This window comes from Hipposideros armiger, unplaced genomic scaffold (assembly GCF_001890085.2).
Source record: "Hipposideros armiger isolate ML-2016 unplaced genomic scaffold, ASM189008v1 scaffold_19, whole genome shotgun sequence".
NCBI classification, from domain to species: domain Eukaryota; kingdom Metazoa; phylum Chordata; class Mammalia; order Chiroptera; family Hipposideridae; genus Hipposideros; species Hipposideros armiger.
This window is the reverse complement of record NW_017731369.1, coordinates 7362503-7378597: the sequence shown is the minus strand read 5'-3', so window position 1 is coordinate 7378597 and position 16095 is coordinate 7362503. Positions and strand designations below refer to the sequence as shown.

The 16095-nt window shown below is 41.3% G+C and overlaps 2 protein-coding genes across 3 annotated transcripts in view; one reads left to right on the top strand and one right to left on the bottom strand.

Moving 5' to 3' along the window:
* ZCCHC14 (zinc finger CCHC-type containing 14) overlaps positions 1-5777 on the top strand; it is a 71372-nt gene extending 65595 nt beyond the window's left edge. Inside the window, exon 13 of the mRNA XM_019635069.1 lies at positions 195-5777. Within this exon, the coding sequence (XP_019490614.1) occupies positions 195-250 (56 nt within the window). The 3' untranslated portion in view covers positions 251-5777. The remainder of the gene's footprint in view (positions 1-194) is intronic.
* MAP1LC3B (microtubule associated protein 1 light chain 3 beta) overlaps positions 5582-16095 on the bottom strand; it is a 10752-nt gene continuing 238 nt past the window's right edge. The window contains exons 2-6 of one of the 2 annotated variants that reach the window (XM_019635081.1): positions 15578-15681; positions 15130-15247; positions 11390-11445; positions 7979-8085; positions 6110-7347 (exon numbers count right to left, since the gene is read on the bottom strand). In XM_019635081.1, coding sequence (XP_019490626.1) covers positions 7173-7347; positions 7979-8085; positions 11390-11445; positions 15130-15247; positions 15578-15598 — 477 coding nt within the window. In that variant the 5' untranslated portion in view covers positions 15599-15681 and the 3' untranslated portion in view covers positions 6110-7172. Of the gene's footprint in view, positions 7348-7978; positions 8086-11389; positions 11446-15129; positions 15248-15577; positions 15682-16095 lie in introns of both variants that reach the window. The other variant, XM_019635075.1, reaches the window with a different exon arrangement.

The following is a 16095-nucleotide window of genomic DNA, read 5'->3' as shown; positions in this document are numbered from 1 at the left end:
CTATAAACTATTGAAACAGAATAGCCTCCAGATTTGGCGGTGGGAGAGGGGGTTGGCAGAGGTTAGGACAGGTGGTCTAGGCTTACAGCACCTGAATCTTGACCAGTGACCCTGGAAATAACTTTGGACAGATCGGTTGTTTGTGGTAATTCTACAGTGATTCAAATTTGATCTTTTTTTTTCCCTCTCTCTAGGTACTTTTAGGTTGAAATATGCCCCTCCAGCAGAGAGTCTGGACTCCACAGACTGATATTTTTCTCTGGCAGCAGAACACTATTAAGCCATGGAGACATAAGGAAAACTAAATACAAAACTGAGAAGTCTAGTTGCTGTTGAGCTTAATATTTTTAATCCAAAGGTGCTTTACTTTACTAGACTGGATAGAAAACCTAGCATAGGAGTGCATCAAACTCAAGTTTTATTGCCAAAAGTCTAGATTGGAGCTTGATGTCAGGACTTGCCTAGTGGGTATGTCCACAGCGGGTGAAATTGGCCACCTCCACCCGTGGCTGCAATGCGGAGACCACCCGTCCCCGGAAGAGCATTGCCGTTAAGTGGTCCTCCTAGGCTCACACGTAATTCCAGGGCAGCTACGCGAAATCGGAATTGAGAACTGAAGGTTGGAGTTCTCCAAGTGGAGTTCCACCAGTCGGACTCTTGACACCCCTGGGTGAGGGAAAATGTCACCTTTGTTTTTGTTTTGTTTTGTTTTGTTGTTCTGTTCTGTTCTGTTCTGTTCCTAAAGTGGTTAGGCACTAATTTCTGGGCTTTTCAAGGATTGCACTACAGAAGAATGTAAACTGATGTCAATCTCTGCAGTTCTGGGAGACAAACTCCCTGAGACCAGTCAGTGCAAGACACTCAGAGAATCTGTTTCTAAAGAGTTGGCACCAGCAGGATACATGACTTAGTACACAACAGAGATTTTTAGTATTTACTTCCCTCCTTAAAACACTTGTAGCAGTTTCAGGTTTTTAATTTTTTTCTGCGCATACAATTAAACTACATTATTCAATAGAAGTAGCTACTCGCAACAACTTAATTTCTAAGGGTCCAAGTCCCAGAGAATCCCTAGTTGTCGGGATGTTGAGAATATCTTCCTTTCCGGCCCTTCCGTAGCTTTGGGTCCTGTCACCTTCCACTAGGAAGGAGCTCTTGCAGAGACGGTGACAGCACGGCCTTTGTGAGTTGGCTCTGATGGAAGCCACCCATCCTTAGCAAAGTTTGCAGATTTTTGTTTTTTTTAATCTCACACAGACTTCCCAAGGACCCCAAGGCTTACTGCTAACGGATTCATACTTGAGACACACATTTCAACAATAATACAGTCTAATTTATGAGCAAAAGATTTGAAATTTTCTCCTGTCAACTTCTTTTGCTGTGTATTAATACTTAGTTATATTAAAAATTACCTGGAAAACTACAACAGAAAGTGGTTAAGACTCTGAAAGAGACCAACCACACCAACAGGACAGAGCTACAGGATTCGCAGAAGTCCAGTTTTACCAAGGTGGGAAATAAAGCCCTCTCTGCGCAGCTCTCAATTTCACCTCGTGGCAATGAGAGCTTTTTGGTTTGAAATTTAGAGACTTAAATCCTCAAGGTGAAAGGGAATTTTCTGCTCAAATACTATTATTTTAAATGCTAAAGCCTTCAGTATTAAGATATTGATTGGTAAGGCCTTGCCCAGGGATTTTCCAGTTGAGTATTTATTTAAGAAAAGGAAATCACAATATTCAGATTATTCTTAAAATGGGACAATCAGCCTCAGGCAAAATTGGTGTAAATCAAAAGAATACCCTAGAATTTGAGGCATTGTGATGTGAGACTTCAAATTTTGAGATCGGTTTCCTGGCTCTATGGAAACTGAAGCAGAAAGTTGTTACATTTTTTTATGAAAGGCTTTTAGTAGAGTTTTTAGAGTTTTATTTTAGTAGAGTTTTATTTCTATGCAATGCAGAATTGACAGACTCTGTATTCTTATCTCTCTTCCTGGTACACAGTATTATATACAGTTTTTAAGAAATGGTTATGCTTACAACCGCTTTTTGGGGGGAATGTTACATTGATCTCTTAAATTATAAACACTACAAAAATGTCAAAATAATGAGAACTGACACAACTTTGCCTTAAAGAGTACTAGACTGGGACTTGTCATACTATGTTAAAGGAAGACTTAGAGTGTTCATTGATGTTTACGATTTTAATATTTCTGAAGGCCGTTACAGTGGCCTGGATATGTGCTGAAAGCCAAACTTTTAAATTTTTTGGTTTTTTAAACAAAGAAATATTTTAAATAAATCCTATTTCAACACAGTGAAATTGTTGAAAACTGTCTCATAACAAAAGAAAAAAGTCATATTTAGGTTTTTTGTTTTAATGGTCAGTATTGAGGAATGAAAGTGTCTGCTGTTACCCTTATAACTATTTTGATAACTATTAGAGGTTAGGATTAAATACAACAAAAAAATTAAAACAGAAACTTCAGTTTGAAGTATGACATTTCAAATTGAGGTAAATAAGTTCAGACATTGTGTGGCTGTGTTCCGGTCATCAAAGGTCTTAGAAAAATTCCCAGTTTCTTGGAAAGTGCATGTGCGGCGTGACATCTCCAATGAGGTCACTCCAAACGTGAATATGACATACACAGGACACAGCGCTGCCAATCCACGAGCTCTCTTCCCAAGGGAACTGCATCCTTGGACTTGGGAATGTTTGCTGGCAGTATGATCTCTGATGAATCTCTCTCCAAAAGCAACCAAAGTCAGTAAGCCTAAAGAGCATTTTGCATTTCCTCAGAAGACGTCCTCATCAGTTAGAAACACAAATCAGACTGACCCCTTCAACTACTTAGTGGTTTTCCTGAAATCATGGGCTGTGGCAACCAGGTAGGTGTGGCACCAGCCACTTGGTTCTGTGTAGTCTGTCATATATTAAAGTTTCTAACCCCATGCTTTTATCTCCAAGAATGGGGAAAGTAGAATGTACAGATCGAAGTAGAGTATAATGTTGGGATGAAACAACTATTTAATCTTTTTTTTTTTTTTTAAAGCAAAACACTCAATTTTCTACCTTGTTTTCTAATTTTTATTTCATGGTAATACCGAAAATTGGAAAGTGTTTAAACGTTAAAACTCCTAATTGCTAAAGAGCACTGAGTAAATGGGAGCTAGCACTTCTAATAAAAATAAAGACAAATTTATTTTTTTGAAAGAAGATATGTGATTGGGTATTTAAAAACCAGCATCATCTATAATCTCCAAAAGATTACAGGAGTCAGCTTGTTAATATAGTAGTTAGTAGGTTGAGTATTTTAATTCACTATTTAGAATTCTATAGGTCCTTTATTGCAAGAAGTCAACATAGTTAATTTACACTACACATTATGTATGGAGGCGCAGTAGTGGTAGTAACTTCACTTAACGTCACAGGCTGTGACGTGTTTCCTGTTTGAGCACAGGCTGACCGAGGCTTGCACTCGCCCACTCACTCCAGTGTTTGCAGTGAGCACTTGCTGAGAGGGAACCGGGTTGCACCCTCCTCACTCTCTATCATTTTGTCACTCTTCCTGCTTCCGTGGTGGTTTATTTGATGCCTTGCTAGTTTTACATACTTGATAACTGATGGCGTTACATGTCTAAGAGTCTTAAAGGTTGTAAGGGAAACCGTGTCCCTGCTCAGCTCGACCACCCATCCCAGAGGATGGGCCTATGGAACCTGATCCTGTCGGCCATCCTTTCCAAAGTGCAGGTGACTCCCCAAAGAATGAGTCAGGTGACATTTAAAGCCGTGGGTTCTGAGAGGCTCAATTGAAAAGTCCCAAGGTTCTGAAGGAAAGTGAGTATCTTTTATCAACATTCACAAAACTACATAGTGTGCTGGTTGAGGCCAAAGGTCAATGTTATTACACTGTTGAGGGAGGGGCGCGCCTGTGCAGGTGGGTCCTCAGTCCCGGGTATTGTTACAAGCCCCTCACATGCATAAGTTCTTACATGCACAAAGACACAGGCTTTGGTACTGAAACTGAAGACCTTGTATACTCAAGAATCTTCACAGCTTCTATTGGACATTTTCTTTTTAGGAATGAAGGAAAATTCTCCCATTTTTGAGCCATTCTTTTATGTCAATTCTACAAAATTGCATGTAACTTTATAAATATTTTTAAAAGATATAGTTTTGTAAATATTTAATATTCTGCTAATTTGATTTTGAATTGTAAATGTCAAGTATTCTGTTTTTGGGGTTTTTATGTTTTATTATACTTTGTTAAAAAGGAAAAATTGTACATTTTTAGAATGTTTTTATGAGTAAATTTAATGTACTGAAAATAAAAATTTAAAAAAAGCCGTGTTTCATTAGGTCTCAAAATATGAAGTACATATCTTTTCAAAAAAACGCACAGTTCTTGATCTCCAAACTAGGGTGTCAATCCTTTCTGCTTTCTTACCAGCTTTACAAAAAGGATACTTGCTCTTATATCCATTTTCTGTGTTTTTCCCAGGTTTTAAAAAAATGTCCTTGGTGTGAAGAGAAATGTGAATTCTTGATTTGGGGTTTAAAGATATTACAGCTGTAGGTTCCATAAATGATCGTTGGTGTTAACAGGTCTAAGCACCTGTTTGAGCGTTTCCAGATGTGGGGTGAATGTGGCATGAATGTGTTGTCATCTAAAGCTCCATCCCCTCTGGGTTTGGGAGGGTGGCAACCTAATGAGCACGCCTCAACTACATTGTTGTGACCTGTGCCAGGCACCAGAGGGAGGTCCTGGTGCCTTTTCCCCATAAAGGTCCCCAGGACTTGGTCTTTTCAGGCCTGTGGTTACCCAGAGGAAAACACATGTAGACACACATGGTTCCAGGTATGGTCAGGGCCCATCGGATAAATAACATCTATCAGGAGATACAGCTGGCACCTGCTAGCAGCCTCTGACAGGGAGGGCTACTTCCACGGCTTTAGTTGTCTTGAGGGAACCATACAGGCCAGGCCCCTGAAGATGGGCAACGTGCACATCTGCTGAAGAAGGAACTCGGGGAAGCGGAGCATTTCCTTAGCTTGCTCCCTGTAGTCTTTCATAAACATTTCAGTGCCTTACTTCAATTTGAGTTCGGTCTAGAGCTTTCCAAATGAGTAACACTGGCCAGTACATGGCTTGTGTGTGTACTGTATCTTTACCTGCAATGCAGCTCCCCAGTCATCTGAGGTACTATATGCCATGTAAGGTTGTCTTGGCTACACAACACACACACACCTTTGTGTTTGTTTTACCTTGGTGTTCGTTTAGAGCTGGTTTTCAAATGTTTATTCCCACAAAACACCTAGGTCCCACATCCATCCTTACATTTTGTGGTGCGTGTATAAGTGAAGAGAATTTCGTTTCATAAGGACGAGACCAGGTGGCCAGCCAGACCTTGACCAAGGTGAGGAAGGAAGGCAAAGACATTCAGAGGTGCATGTCCCTCCACCCAGCACAGGGAAACCAGCCTGAATGCTCCTTGTTAGGAAAGATGTTACTTGGCTTTGGGTAGTACAGACAGGATGCAGGACTGCAACTCCAATACTGATTCATTAAGTTAAGCGTTGATGACAGTTTTTTAGTTGTGCCTTTATTCACCTTAGTTCATTAAAAATGTACTTGTTTTAAAGATCCTATAAATATAGAGTGACCATCCACTAATGTGGATATATGTCACCCCCTCAGCATGGTATTTTTGTTTTTTTTTTAAAAAGCAGAATCTCTTATAGGAATCTTATTGATCACACAGTAGTTACAAGAATGTCAGAGATAATGATGTATACAGTCTAAACAAGACAGGCTGATTAAGAATGTACATAATGTAAAAATATACATATTAAAAGGCATGTGGACAGATGCATGCAGCGGGAGGAGTGGGTGACGGGAGGTTGGTGGTCGAGGGCCCCCTTAGCCCTCTGTTACAGTAAAGAACTTCCACTAACCGGTACAGGTATTCCACACACATCTAAATATACAAGGGCGAACCATGACCTGCTAAATGTAGTCCAAAGTGGTCTGTGATCTTTCTGAGATACTTTCATGAAAATAGTAAATAGTGAACCCCATGCAGGTAGTAATAAGCACTGGTTATTCTAGTTAGACTTGGGAAATGTTGAACTTTTGACATGTCTGTGAAGAGAATGTCTCCTTTTCCTATGTTTTCTTCACAACTGACATGCACTTAAAATGGGGGATTTTGATGGCGGTTTGACCTACCAGTGATAACTGAAATAACTCTTAAAAATGTGGTTAACTTTTTAATATATTTTAGCTACATACTTAAAACATGGATCACCTACAGCTTTAAGCCAAAAGGTAGAGGAAGTGCATCTGAATTTTAATTGTCGTTTCTACTGTCCTAAAGAATGAAACTGATAAAACTGCTCATTTATTTACCAAAGCAGGCACTAGTTTGAGCTCTTAGATCTGATTATCCAAAACAGAAGAAATGTCACTCTTTTTTTCTTTGGACCTTTTGAAATACCAAAATCATAAATTATTCAAGGTTCTCATCGAGCAGTGGTGTTTTTCTGTGTGTTTCTATCTAGAGAACAAACCAAATAAAAACTTCCTAATGCTGCAAGAGCTTTGACTTGGAGCATACTTAGAAATCAGGAAACTTGAACAGCAGTTCAATTTTCTTATACAGCCCCATTTGCCCTGCTTTTTGCCAACTATTATGGCAAATGCATTTGGGGGGGGGGTAGACTATGCTTGACAAACTTATGCTTAAAGATCCTCTTACGGAGATTTCTCTAGTTGAGTAGAAACCCTCATTAAAAAGTTGGCAGGCTCTGTAAACCTTAATGTCTCTGAATGCTCAAATTGCAAGTTCCTATTGGGGAAAGAGCATTAAAATAACTTGAAGGTCTATTTTATCGGTAACTTAGAATGCAAAGTATTTTATTTTTAAACTTCTAAATTTGAAAACAAGACAGCCTAGGTTAAATAATATAGTTTTCCAAAGCTGAATGTGCTCATTTGGAGCTCGTTTTTTCTGCTTGAAGTACAAAAACAACTCCCTAAAACTCCTAGGCAGGAACACTACTGTTTTGATGATCTGTGATTAGATGAACTGATCAATCTCAGTTGGTAACATCCCTTTTTTTCCCCTTGGTAAGGGTTTAAAAATTTTTAGAACAGATGCATTTTTCTCGTCTTACACCGACAATTTCATTCCAAATGTCTCCTGAGAGGCATATACCATATACAGGAATCCGTCTTCATCCTTCTCACTTTCGTACACTTCCGAAATTGGCGTGGAAACGCTCACCATGCTGTGTCCATTCACTAACAGGAAGAAGGCTTGATTAGCGTTGAGCTGTAAGCGCCTTCTATTGAAAGAAAACAATGTGAAGAAATATTGACACATCAATAAGTAGGAAGCTTGTGTAAAAATACCACCCACCCTGATTCATTTAAAAGTATAAAGATTTTCTAAACACTGCTTCTGGCAAAAGAAAGTGCATACCTTACTGATGATAACTCTTTTCTTCCCACAAAGCACAGGACATTTTCTATGATTATATTCATGATGAATATTATTGATAATCCTTGATAAGTTATTCTTACTACCTCCGTAAGGCCAGTTTTAAACTAGTATGCTGTGCAAGAGCCATTAGTGTCTAATGTGAGAAAAAGTTCAAAATGCAGTTTACTAACTAAGATCTAAGCTGGTGCAACTGATTACCATTCTACCAAGTCTTGTGTTACTAATTCTTTTTTCACTAATTTTGCTATACAAAACATAACTTTTCTGATTAATGGACAACATCTACACTGGATGTTATGATGAAAGAATCAGAAGAGACATGAGATCAAGCAGGTAAGAAATACAAAAAAACTCAAATGAAATATCCTATAGTTTTATTAAGCTTGCACAGATTTTAACCAGAACTAAAGATTTATCTGTACGTTGCATAAAGAATGAGAAGTTACCCAAAGGAAAAAAAGGTGATTAAATACCTAATTATCTTGATGAGTTCACTCATGTTGACATGATCAGGTACAAGAAACTTGGTTTTATCCAGGACAGGAAGCTGCTTCTCACCCTTGTATCGTTCTATTATCACCTAGAAAAGCCAGAAAAGTGATTTAAAAATAGCCATAACAATGAAAAATATATAAAATACTTCCTATGTTGTAAATGGGACATGCCAAAATGAGATTTAAAATAGCACGTGTCAGTTTCCTCATACCTTTCCTGTGAAGGGTGATCATTTATTAGCTTAGACTCTATCCCTTACAAAATATACACAAGAGACAAAAGTGGCTCCCTCCAGGGAGGTAAGCAGGGTGGCTGCAGCATGGGGAAAGAAACTTAACTAGTATTCTTTTGTTACTTGGAACCATGAAAATATATTATCTAGTCAGAAAAAGACCCTAAAAGAACAGAGGCTGGGCAGCAGCTTAAATTGTAACGATCTGTCTCTGTATCAGTCCTAATACCACCATTTAATGTGGCAAGGCAGGAACCTTAATAAAAGTGTAAGACCTTAATTATGGTAATAGATTTCATGTCTTTTTGTACTAGAGCCATATTTCTCTATTTGACATGAAAAAAATCCTAAGTAAATATTTGACAAGTAGAGACCATGATTTAGCTGGTCTGGAGACAAATATGATACAGAAAGACTTGAAGATTCTTTCATTTTGATAAAACATTCTTATTTCTTTAATGAGTTTTAAAGTCAAGAACTTGGAACAATGCGGACAACAAAAACAGCTCCACATCATGAATGGAAATTATTAGCTCCTTGCCATACTTCGTTTCTATAGAGAAAAAAATTTTTATTCTAGTTTTAAGTCACTATAAAAGCTCTGACCACAGACTGGTGACTGCCTTTGAGCCTCATTAATCATCTATTTACGGAATACCACAGACACCCTTCTCCATGAACAGCAACTCTCTACCCTGTCACAGCGAGAAGATGAGAGATGGGAATGGAAACCGTTTACATATTTTCTTAGAAGAGGGGAAAATGTGTATCTGGACATTGTTCCATTGTTTGGGACCTACATGAGGTTCTAAGTAAGGCCAAGTCAGCATCACCTTCCTTGTTAAAATGGTGTTCAGAACATGTTATCCACAAGGAAGCATCAGTGGGCAGACTACACCTGGCCTGGGTTTAAGTGGTAGCAGAAATCAGAGGCAACACAGAAATCATAGCCTCTTGGCCCAGGAGGAGGCAGAAATAGGGTAAGAAAACTAAAGCCCTTAGAACCTTTCTATTAGAAAATGCTGAATAAGATGACCTGGGATACCTGCTCTCAGTTGCTGAGTGTGGTCTGCTTTGGGGGGAGCTGTTCTAACTGCTCCTACTCACTATGTGGTAGTGATCTCCATGAAAATACAATCACCTATAAGTGACTGGTTTACTTTTCATTTTTCCTTTAACTCTTCTAATTTGGGGGAGAAGATGTATAAATCATGGGACAAGGCATTTGGTTGATCTGAAAAGTGCCTTCTTGAATGTTTCACTTAGATGGTAGGGCTATGGACAGGCGCAAAGGAAAAAAAAGGAAGGAAGGAGACCAGAGGGCCAGGGAGCTGCCTGTGCCTTATCAGTCAGTCCATCCACCTGTCCATGCGTCCGTCCATCCTATTCTCAATATGTGACTGCCTGTGACAGTCTGTATCTCAGACTTGTTCAGGGTGTCACAAGCACATACATGGAAGTACAAATGTGTGGTTTCTGCAAAAAACCTGAAACTACTAGTGGAAAAGATTACTTAACATATAGTCATATTCACATTTCAAAAGGAGGCTGTGGAACATATCCTGGCAGACTGTTGGGCTATTTATTTCCAATGGCTAGCACCTATTAGCAGAGAGACAGCAGGTCCTCTAAAGTGAAGAAAAACCTTAAAATTAAGGAAATTCCCCAGAAGGTTGACGCCAAGCCATATGTTGACCCCAAGTGCAAGGACAGATTGTGAAATTTCAAACCAGTCCAAGGAAAACAGAGAATATGTCTTTTACTGTAGAATCCTACAGTTGTGAAAATGCTGAGCACACCCGTCTTATTTTGTTTTCTGTGTAGCTTATAGCCCCAACCCATGGACATTTATCTTCTTTTCCCTCACTTCAGTAGATGACCAGTCAGAAAGCCAAACATGAAAGCATCTACAGAATTTAGCAGTGGAGCCTCCTTACAAGTGGTCTGTAGAATTTGTAGGAGGTAACAACCATGTACCCAGAACTGTGCAAATCTTTCCAACAAGCACATGGGATGGAATTGATTCTCTTCCCATTTTACAGATGAGGATGTGAAAGCTCCTCTCAGAATTTTAGTAACTAGCCCAAGATCACTTAGTAACCTTGAACTGAGGGCCTGAACTCGGCCTCTGCCCCAAACCAAAAGTTCCTTTTGACCATCTCTCTCTAGACTTAGTGCCTCAGCAGAAACTTATTTAAGGTCCACCACCAAAGGATTCCGGGCAGAGGACACTGTTGGCAGGGCACAGCAACAAACACCTGAGGCCCCCCATCCATCTCCTGTAAAGAGGCCAAATGTAAGCAACTCTGGGGCATCAAAAGGCAGGTAGCCTGGAATGCGTAGCGGTGTTTAAATCCTGAGAGCCACTCAGTTTTCCCACAGCAGTAGTCTTTGCTTTCTTCAGAAAACAGTGGATATTTCCTTCCACTGATAAAATGCTAACAGTTCTAGCCCGTTTACCTCTGCCCCACAAATAAATACATTTGATTTCTGAGGTAACATTAAGGTAGCAAACTCGGACTTAGGAGATAGGATGTGATTAAAAAACTAGATTAAGGGCTGGCCGAGTGGCTCGTTGGTTAAGAGTTGGCTTGGGACGCCAGCGCTGAGCAGCAGGGCCCCGGTTCGGATCCCACATGGGCCAGTAACGTTGGGCCCTCTACAGCTAAGATGGTGAACAACAGCTCCACCTGGAGCTGGGCTGCCATGAGTCACCGGCAACGGCGGTACACATAGGCTGCAGTGGGGCTGCCGTGAGCTACTGTGAGTGGCTGGCAGCCAGTGTGAAGGGCCGGCAGCGGAGAGAGCTGCCGTGAGCCGCTGTGAGCGGCTGCCTCACCCGGGAAGAGCGCAATGATCACAATACCAACATGGGCCAGTGAAGCGACGTCCTCCACTACTAGACTGAAGAACCAAAGGACAACTTGTCTGTTCCCCTCCCCCAATTCCCCAATAAAATCCTTAAAAACAAAACAAAACTAGATCAAAATGTCTCAATTCTAGGTCATGAAACTGACACATAATTTCATGTCTGAGGATTCCTGCAGAAATCCCTGTCAGGTAGCTGCACACAGCAGCATGCATTCCAGTTGTACCTAAGCCATGCTCTCTTCTTCATATATTAACCATTGAAACATAGGTACCGAAGACTACCTACCGGGATTTTGGTTGGATGCTGCTCTCGGATGAGTCGGACATCTTCTACTCGTTGTTCTGCAATGAAAGCAAGAGACATAGGCATATGAAGGGCCCCAGTGCAGCTTCTTTCCTGCATTTTTGCTGGTGACTTCCGTATCTGAATTCACCTTTCCTTAACTGTAGCAGAACAAAGCAGTAAACACACCTTTCCCAGAACTGAGAGAAACCAAGCACTAACACTTCATATCTGGCAAAGGTTGGTATGTAAGGCCAAAGGCAATTATATGGAAACCAACATGCAATTACATGGCTCTATCAGGTGGTATGACATAAGACCAGGGATACACAATTTCTAGTTTAAAGGGTTTGGGACCCCAAGTTTGTAGTTATATGTAATCAGCAGATTAACTGCATGGCTTTACCAATCTCCTCCAAGGACTCCTATGGCCCATCAACTTTTGTGAATTTTCTATAGTTTAAGTTGGTATCAAAATCCATTATAAACCATAGGTCCTTCAATGCAACTTTCTCTTATTACTTCCAGCTGTTTTATGATATATTGGGTCGTTGGGAAAGTCATAACGTATTTTTCTATCTTTTTCAATGCAAAAATGTGTCATGACTTTCCCAATGACCCAATAATACTTAAAAGAAACTGCCCAAGAAAAAGGAATATGGCAAAAAGAATACCGTATTTGAGTTTTAAGTAATTTTGCTCAGTGCCCAAAATGACAGTTTAAAGGACAAAGTCTACTGTTTATATTTTTAACAGTTGTACTAGGCAATCTGGGGAATACAGGAAAAGAAACAAGCCAAGTCCAATTTTCAATAAGGTGACAAAAGAATTGGAGGAACACGTCATATATAAAAGAATACATGAACATATATGATTAAGATGGCATTAATTAAAATCTTCCCCAAAATTAACAAAATCCCCTTGATTGACTATTGGGTTGTTGGAAAAGTCATGACATATTTTTTCTAAGTTTTTTGTTGCAAAAATGTGTCATGACTTTTCCAACAACCCAATATATGATTCATTGTCATGGTGTTTGCAAATAAATGATCCATGTCATGAACTCCCTTAGAAAGTGCTTATACTGGTGGCTCCAGAAAAAAGATGCTATGACCTATATAAATATGAATTTATTTTAACATCATTGCCAATTTAGTTTGGATTTTTTTAAAAAAAATCGTATTCATAAAAGTATTGAAATAATTCCCATATTCAAATATGAACATATAAGCTCTATTTCTCTTTTCCCATCCAACATTTCTGAATCAGCGTCTAAGATAAATTACTAAATATAAACATATTTACTAAAGGAAAAGATGATTGCAAACTCATGGATTTCTACCAGTATATATTCCTATTCAACACATGAGGCTAACGATAAATTTAGCTATTGTTAATAGTAAATTTAACATGGCGGTTTTCATCTGTGATATTGTGATTTATAAGAAATATATATTTGGTCCTGGCAGAGCTCCCAAAACCCTTGGAATTTCCTAAGTGACATGAGTGATAAAGATGTCATTATTCATAACAAGTCCCTTTCAATGACACCTGAGTTTATGTTAATGAGATGATTTGGGGAAAGCCTCTAAGGGTGGGGGCTGGTTGCCAGGGGAACCAACCACTAGAGGGCTGGAACTTTCAGCCCCTGACCACCAGGGAGGGGAGGGAGACTGGAGGTTGAATTACAACAATGACCAAGGCTTTAATCAGTCATGGCTATGTAATGAAGCTTCCATACACACCCAAAAGGACGGGGTGTGAAGAGTTTCCAGGTGGCACACACCAAACATGGGGACAGAAGCTCCTGTGCTCGTACCTCAAGACCTCACCCTATGTATCTCTAGGCCTGGTTCATCTGGATCCTTTTAATATCCCTTGTAATTACCCTGTAACCTAGCAAGTAAACGGTTTTCCTGAGTTCTGTGAGCCACTTTAGCAATTTAATCAAACAGGAGTGGGCTGCGAGAGCCTCTGATTTATTACAAGTCAGAAGCACAGGTAACAACCTACACTTGCAATTAGTGGTTGAAGTGGTAGAGTGGGAGGGGCAGTCCTGTGGGACTGAGCCCTTAACCTGTTGGATCTGAGGCTATCACCAGGTAGACAGTGTTAGAATTGAATTAAATTGTAGGACACCCAGCTGAACTGCTTGATGTGTGGAAAGTCCACACGTCTGGTGTCAGAAGTGAAGCAGTGTTTAGTAGAGTACTGTGAGTACAGGGGACATACATAAGCCTGTGAACCCTTCTCTATTTCTGAGGGTGTCAACTCCTATTTATTCTAGACCAACACATAAACTTCCCTCAAGACATGCAAACCCTTTCATTATTAATAGAGAAGTTTAAGGCCTAATTTTACCATTGAATCTCAGCAAACAGTGTCTGGAAAACAGATCTGTTATTAAATAAACTGGGCAACTCCAGAAGAAAATGGAGCGAAATTATTACATTTGAGAAGACTAAACCCAAAACTGTTTGCTCAAATACAACTTTTGAAGTTCATTATATTTTTCAAAACATCTGCAAGAATACACTAAGTCTCCTAAGTGTCGATCTGCTTCCTGTAATTGGAAATGATGGCTACCTACTGGAGGATGAAGAATTCAAGTCAGAAGATTAAAAGCACAAGTCCATACTCTGCCACTAGGTGGACCATGATCTTCACCTCTCTGGACTCCACCCAGTTTCTTCCGCTACAAAAGGAAGGGGTTGTTTTCCATAGGCCCTAAGATCCATTTACTTCAACCCTCTCAATCCTGGTAGAAGATATCAGCAGAGCTATATGCAATTTTAAGTTTAACCTAAACTCACTCACTTGGAAAGAGGAAGAACTGCTCAAGCTAACCGGGACTGGTCTTAGGTTCTGTAAAGAGGTTCTCACCAAAGAATTGATTCCCCCTCATTTAGTGCCACAAATCTCTGAAAATTGTCAGTGCTGTTACCATAATCAGGAGCAAGGAAAGGCAGTAGCCATTAAAAGATATTTGATACTTTTCTGCAAAATGACTATGAAAGCCATCTTTCGGGAGGGGTAGGGGATAAAAGTGAGCTAAGGGGAAAGCCTAAATACAATATATATAAGATACACTAATGAGAGGGAAAAAATAGAGCATTCCTGCTTGTTTTACCCCCAGGGCCAAAGGTTCCAGGTGAATTCCTTCTAATTCATTAGAACATATTTTCCCAAAATAACATAAAAATACTTTAAGCAAAGGGAAGGTAACTAGTTGTAGTCATCAGAAAATGGGCATCTTTCCCACACAAATGTCCCCAGTTAACTTTCAAATGCCAAGACTCAGTGAGGACCGACGCCAGATCCAGCAAATAGGCTTCAAAATGCCGCTTTCCGGGTTGCACAAAAACTAACCAACTTCATATGAAGCGTTTACTAAGGTCACTAAAGAGAAAATGTCTAAAAACAACAACAACAAAAAAGGATGTCTAAGTCTTGTTAACCAACAAAACACGCTCAAGAGGCTGTCTGAAAAAAACATGCTCAGCGGGGCCAACAGTGCAATTCCTTTCCCGAAGCGTCTCAGGCCCAAGAAACCAAAAAAACAAAACACTTCACAATAACGAGGTCTACGAAGCCATCTCCAAGCTCCCCAATGAATCCTCACGTCTTTCTCAGGCTCCGGGAAAACTAGACACAAGCACCGCGACGTTAAGGTCCTAACGATTACCACGGGGGAAATCGGGGTGCCCTGGAAGGCACCTGGTGCTCCCCCCCTCCTCCCCTACCTGCCCTCCCGGAGCGTCTATAAACAAGTCCTGCAAAGCGGACGTCCACGGAGGCCACGTTGTGACTGCCGAATTTTCCTGCCCAAGAGGAGCCCTGATCACTTCCTCCTCGGCGTGACTGTGGAGGAGTCAACAGTGTGATAACGTGACTTTCAGTTTCCACCAAATGTCAACAAACCTAAATTGGGTTTCTTAGTCTCAAATGGGAGAGAACTGATTTTTTACTGCTGGCGTAAAAGTTAAGAACGCACCCGCCAGCCCAGAGGAAAAGCCACCCACCCTGGCTCTCCGGCTACAAACTGGATCAAGATGTCCCCTCCCGGCCCGGGGCTACCCTGGTCGCTGCAGGGGCGCCTAGAAACAGTGTGGATTCAAGGGGCTCCCTCTTCCTCTCAATTAAAGGCACTGACGGTTTTTAAGGGCCCCCCGTGCGGCCGGGACGACTTACCTGGAGATGATTCACTTGCATCCTAGAGCCACCACTTCAAAGGACCTGTCACAGCCCGGCGTCCGGGCCAGCCTCCCCACGAGTCCGACACTTCTTACACGGGTCTGCGCTTTTTGGAGGGACCGTCACCCGCCGCTCCCCCCCTCCCCAGACTGGAGGGCTAACGAGGGGGCCAAAGGTGATTCAGCACCTCCGCGCGAGCGAACGCGCCCTCGCGGAACCAGGTGTAAACGACCCAGGCCCTGTTTTCGGCCTCTCGCTGCCCTGGACCCTTCCCGGAAACCCGCGCGGCCCGTCCGTCGCCCGTTTAGGTCCTCGGCTCCGCGGTCCCTCGGACCCCGAGCCCTGAGCCGCGAACCCCAAAGCCCCTCAGCCCTCGGCCCCTCAGCTCCCGAGCCTCAGCGCTCATCCCTACCGGGCCCGGCCCCTCAGCCCCGCGACCCGTCAAAGTTCAGCCGGGCCCGACGCCTGGGCCCCGCCAAACCAGCCCCTCAGTCCTCCTGGGCCCGGCCAACCCT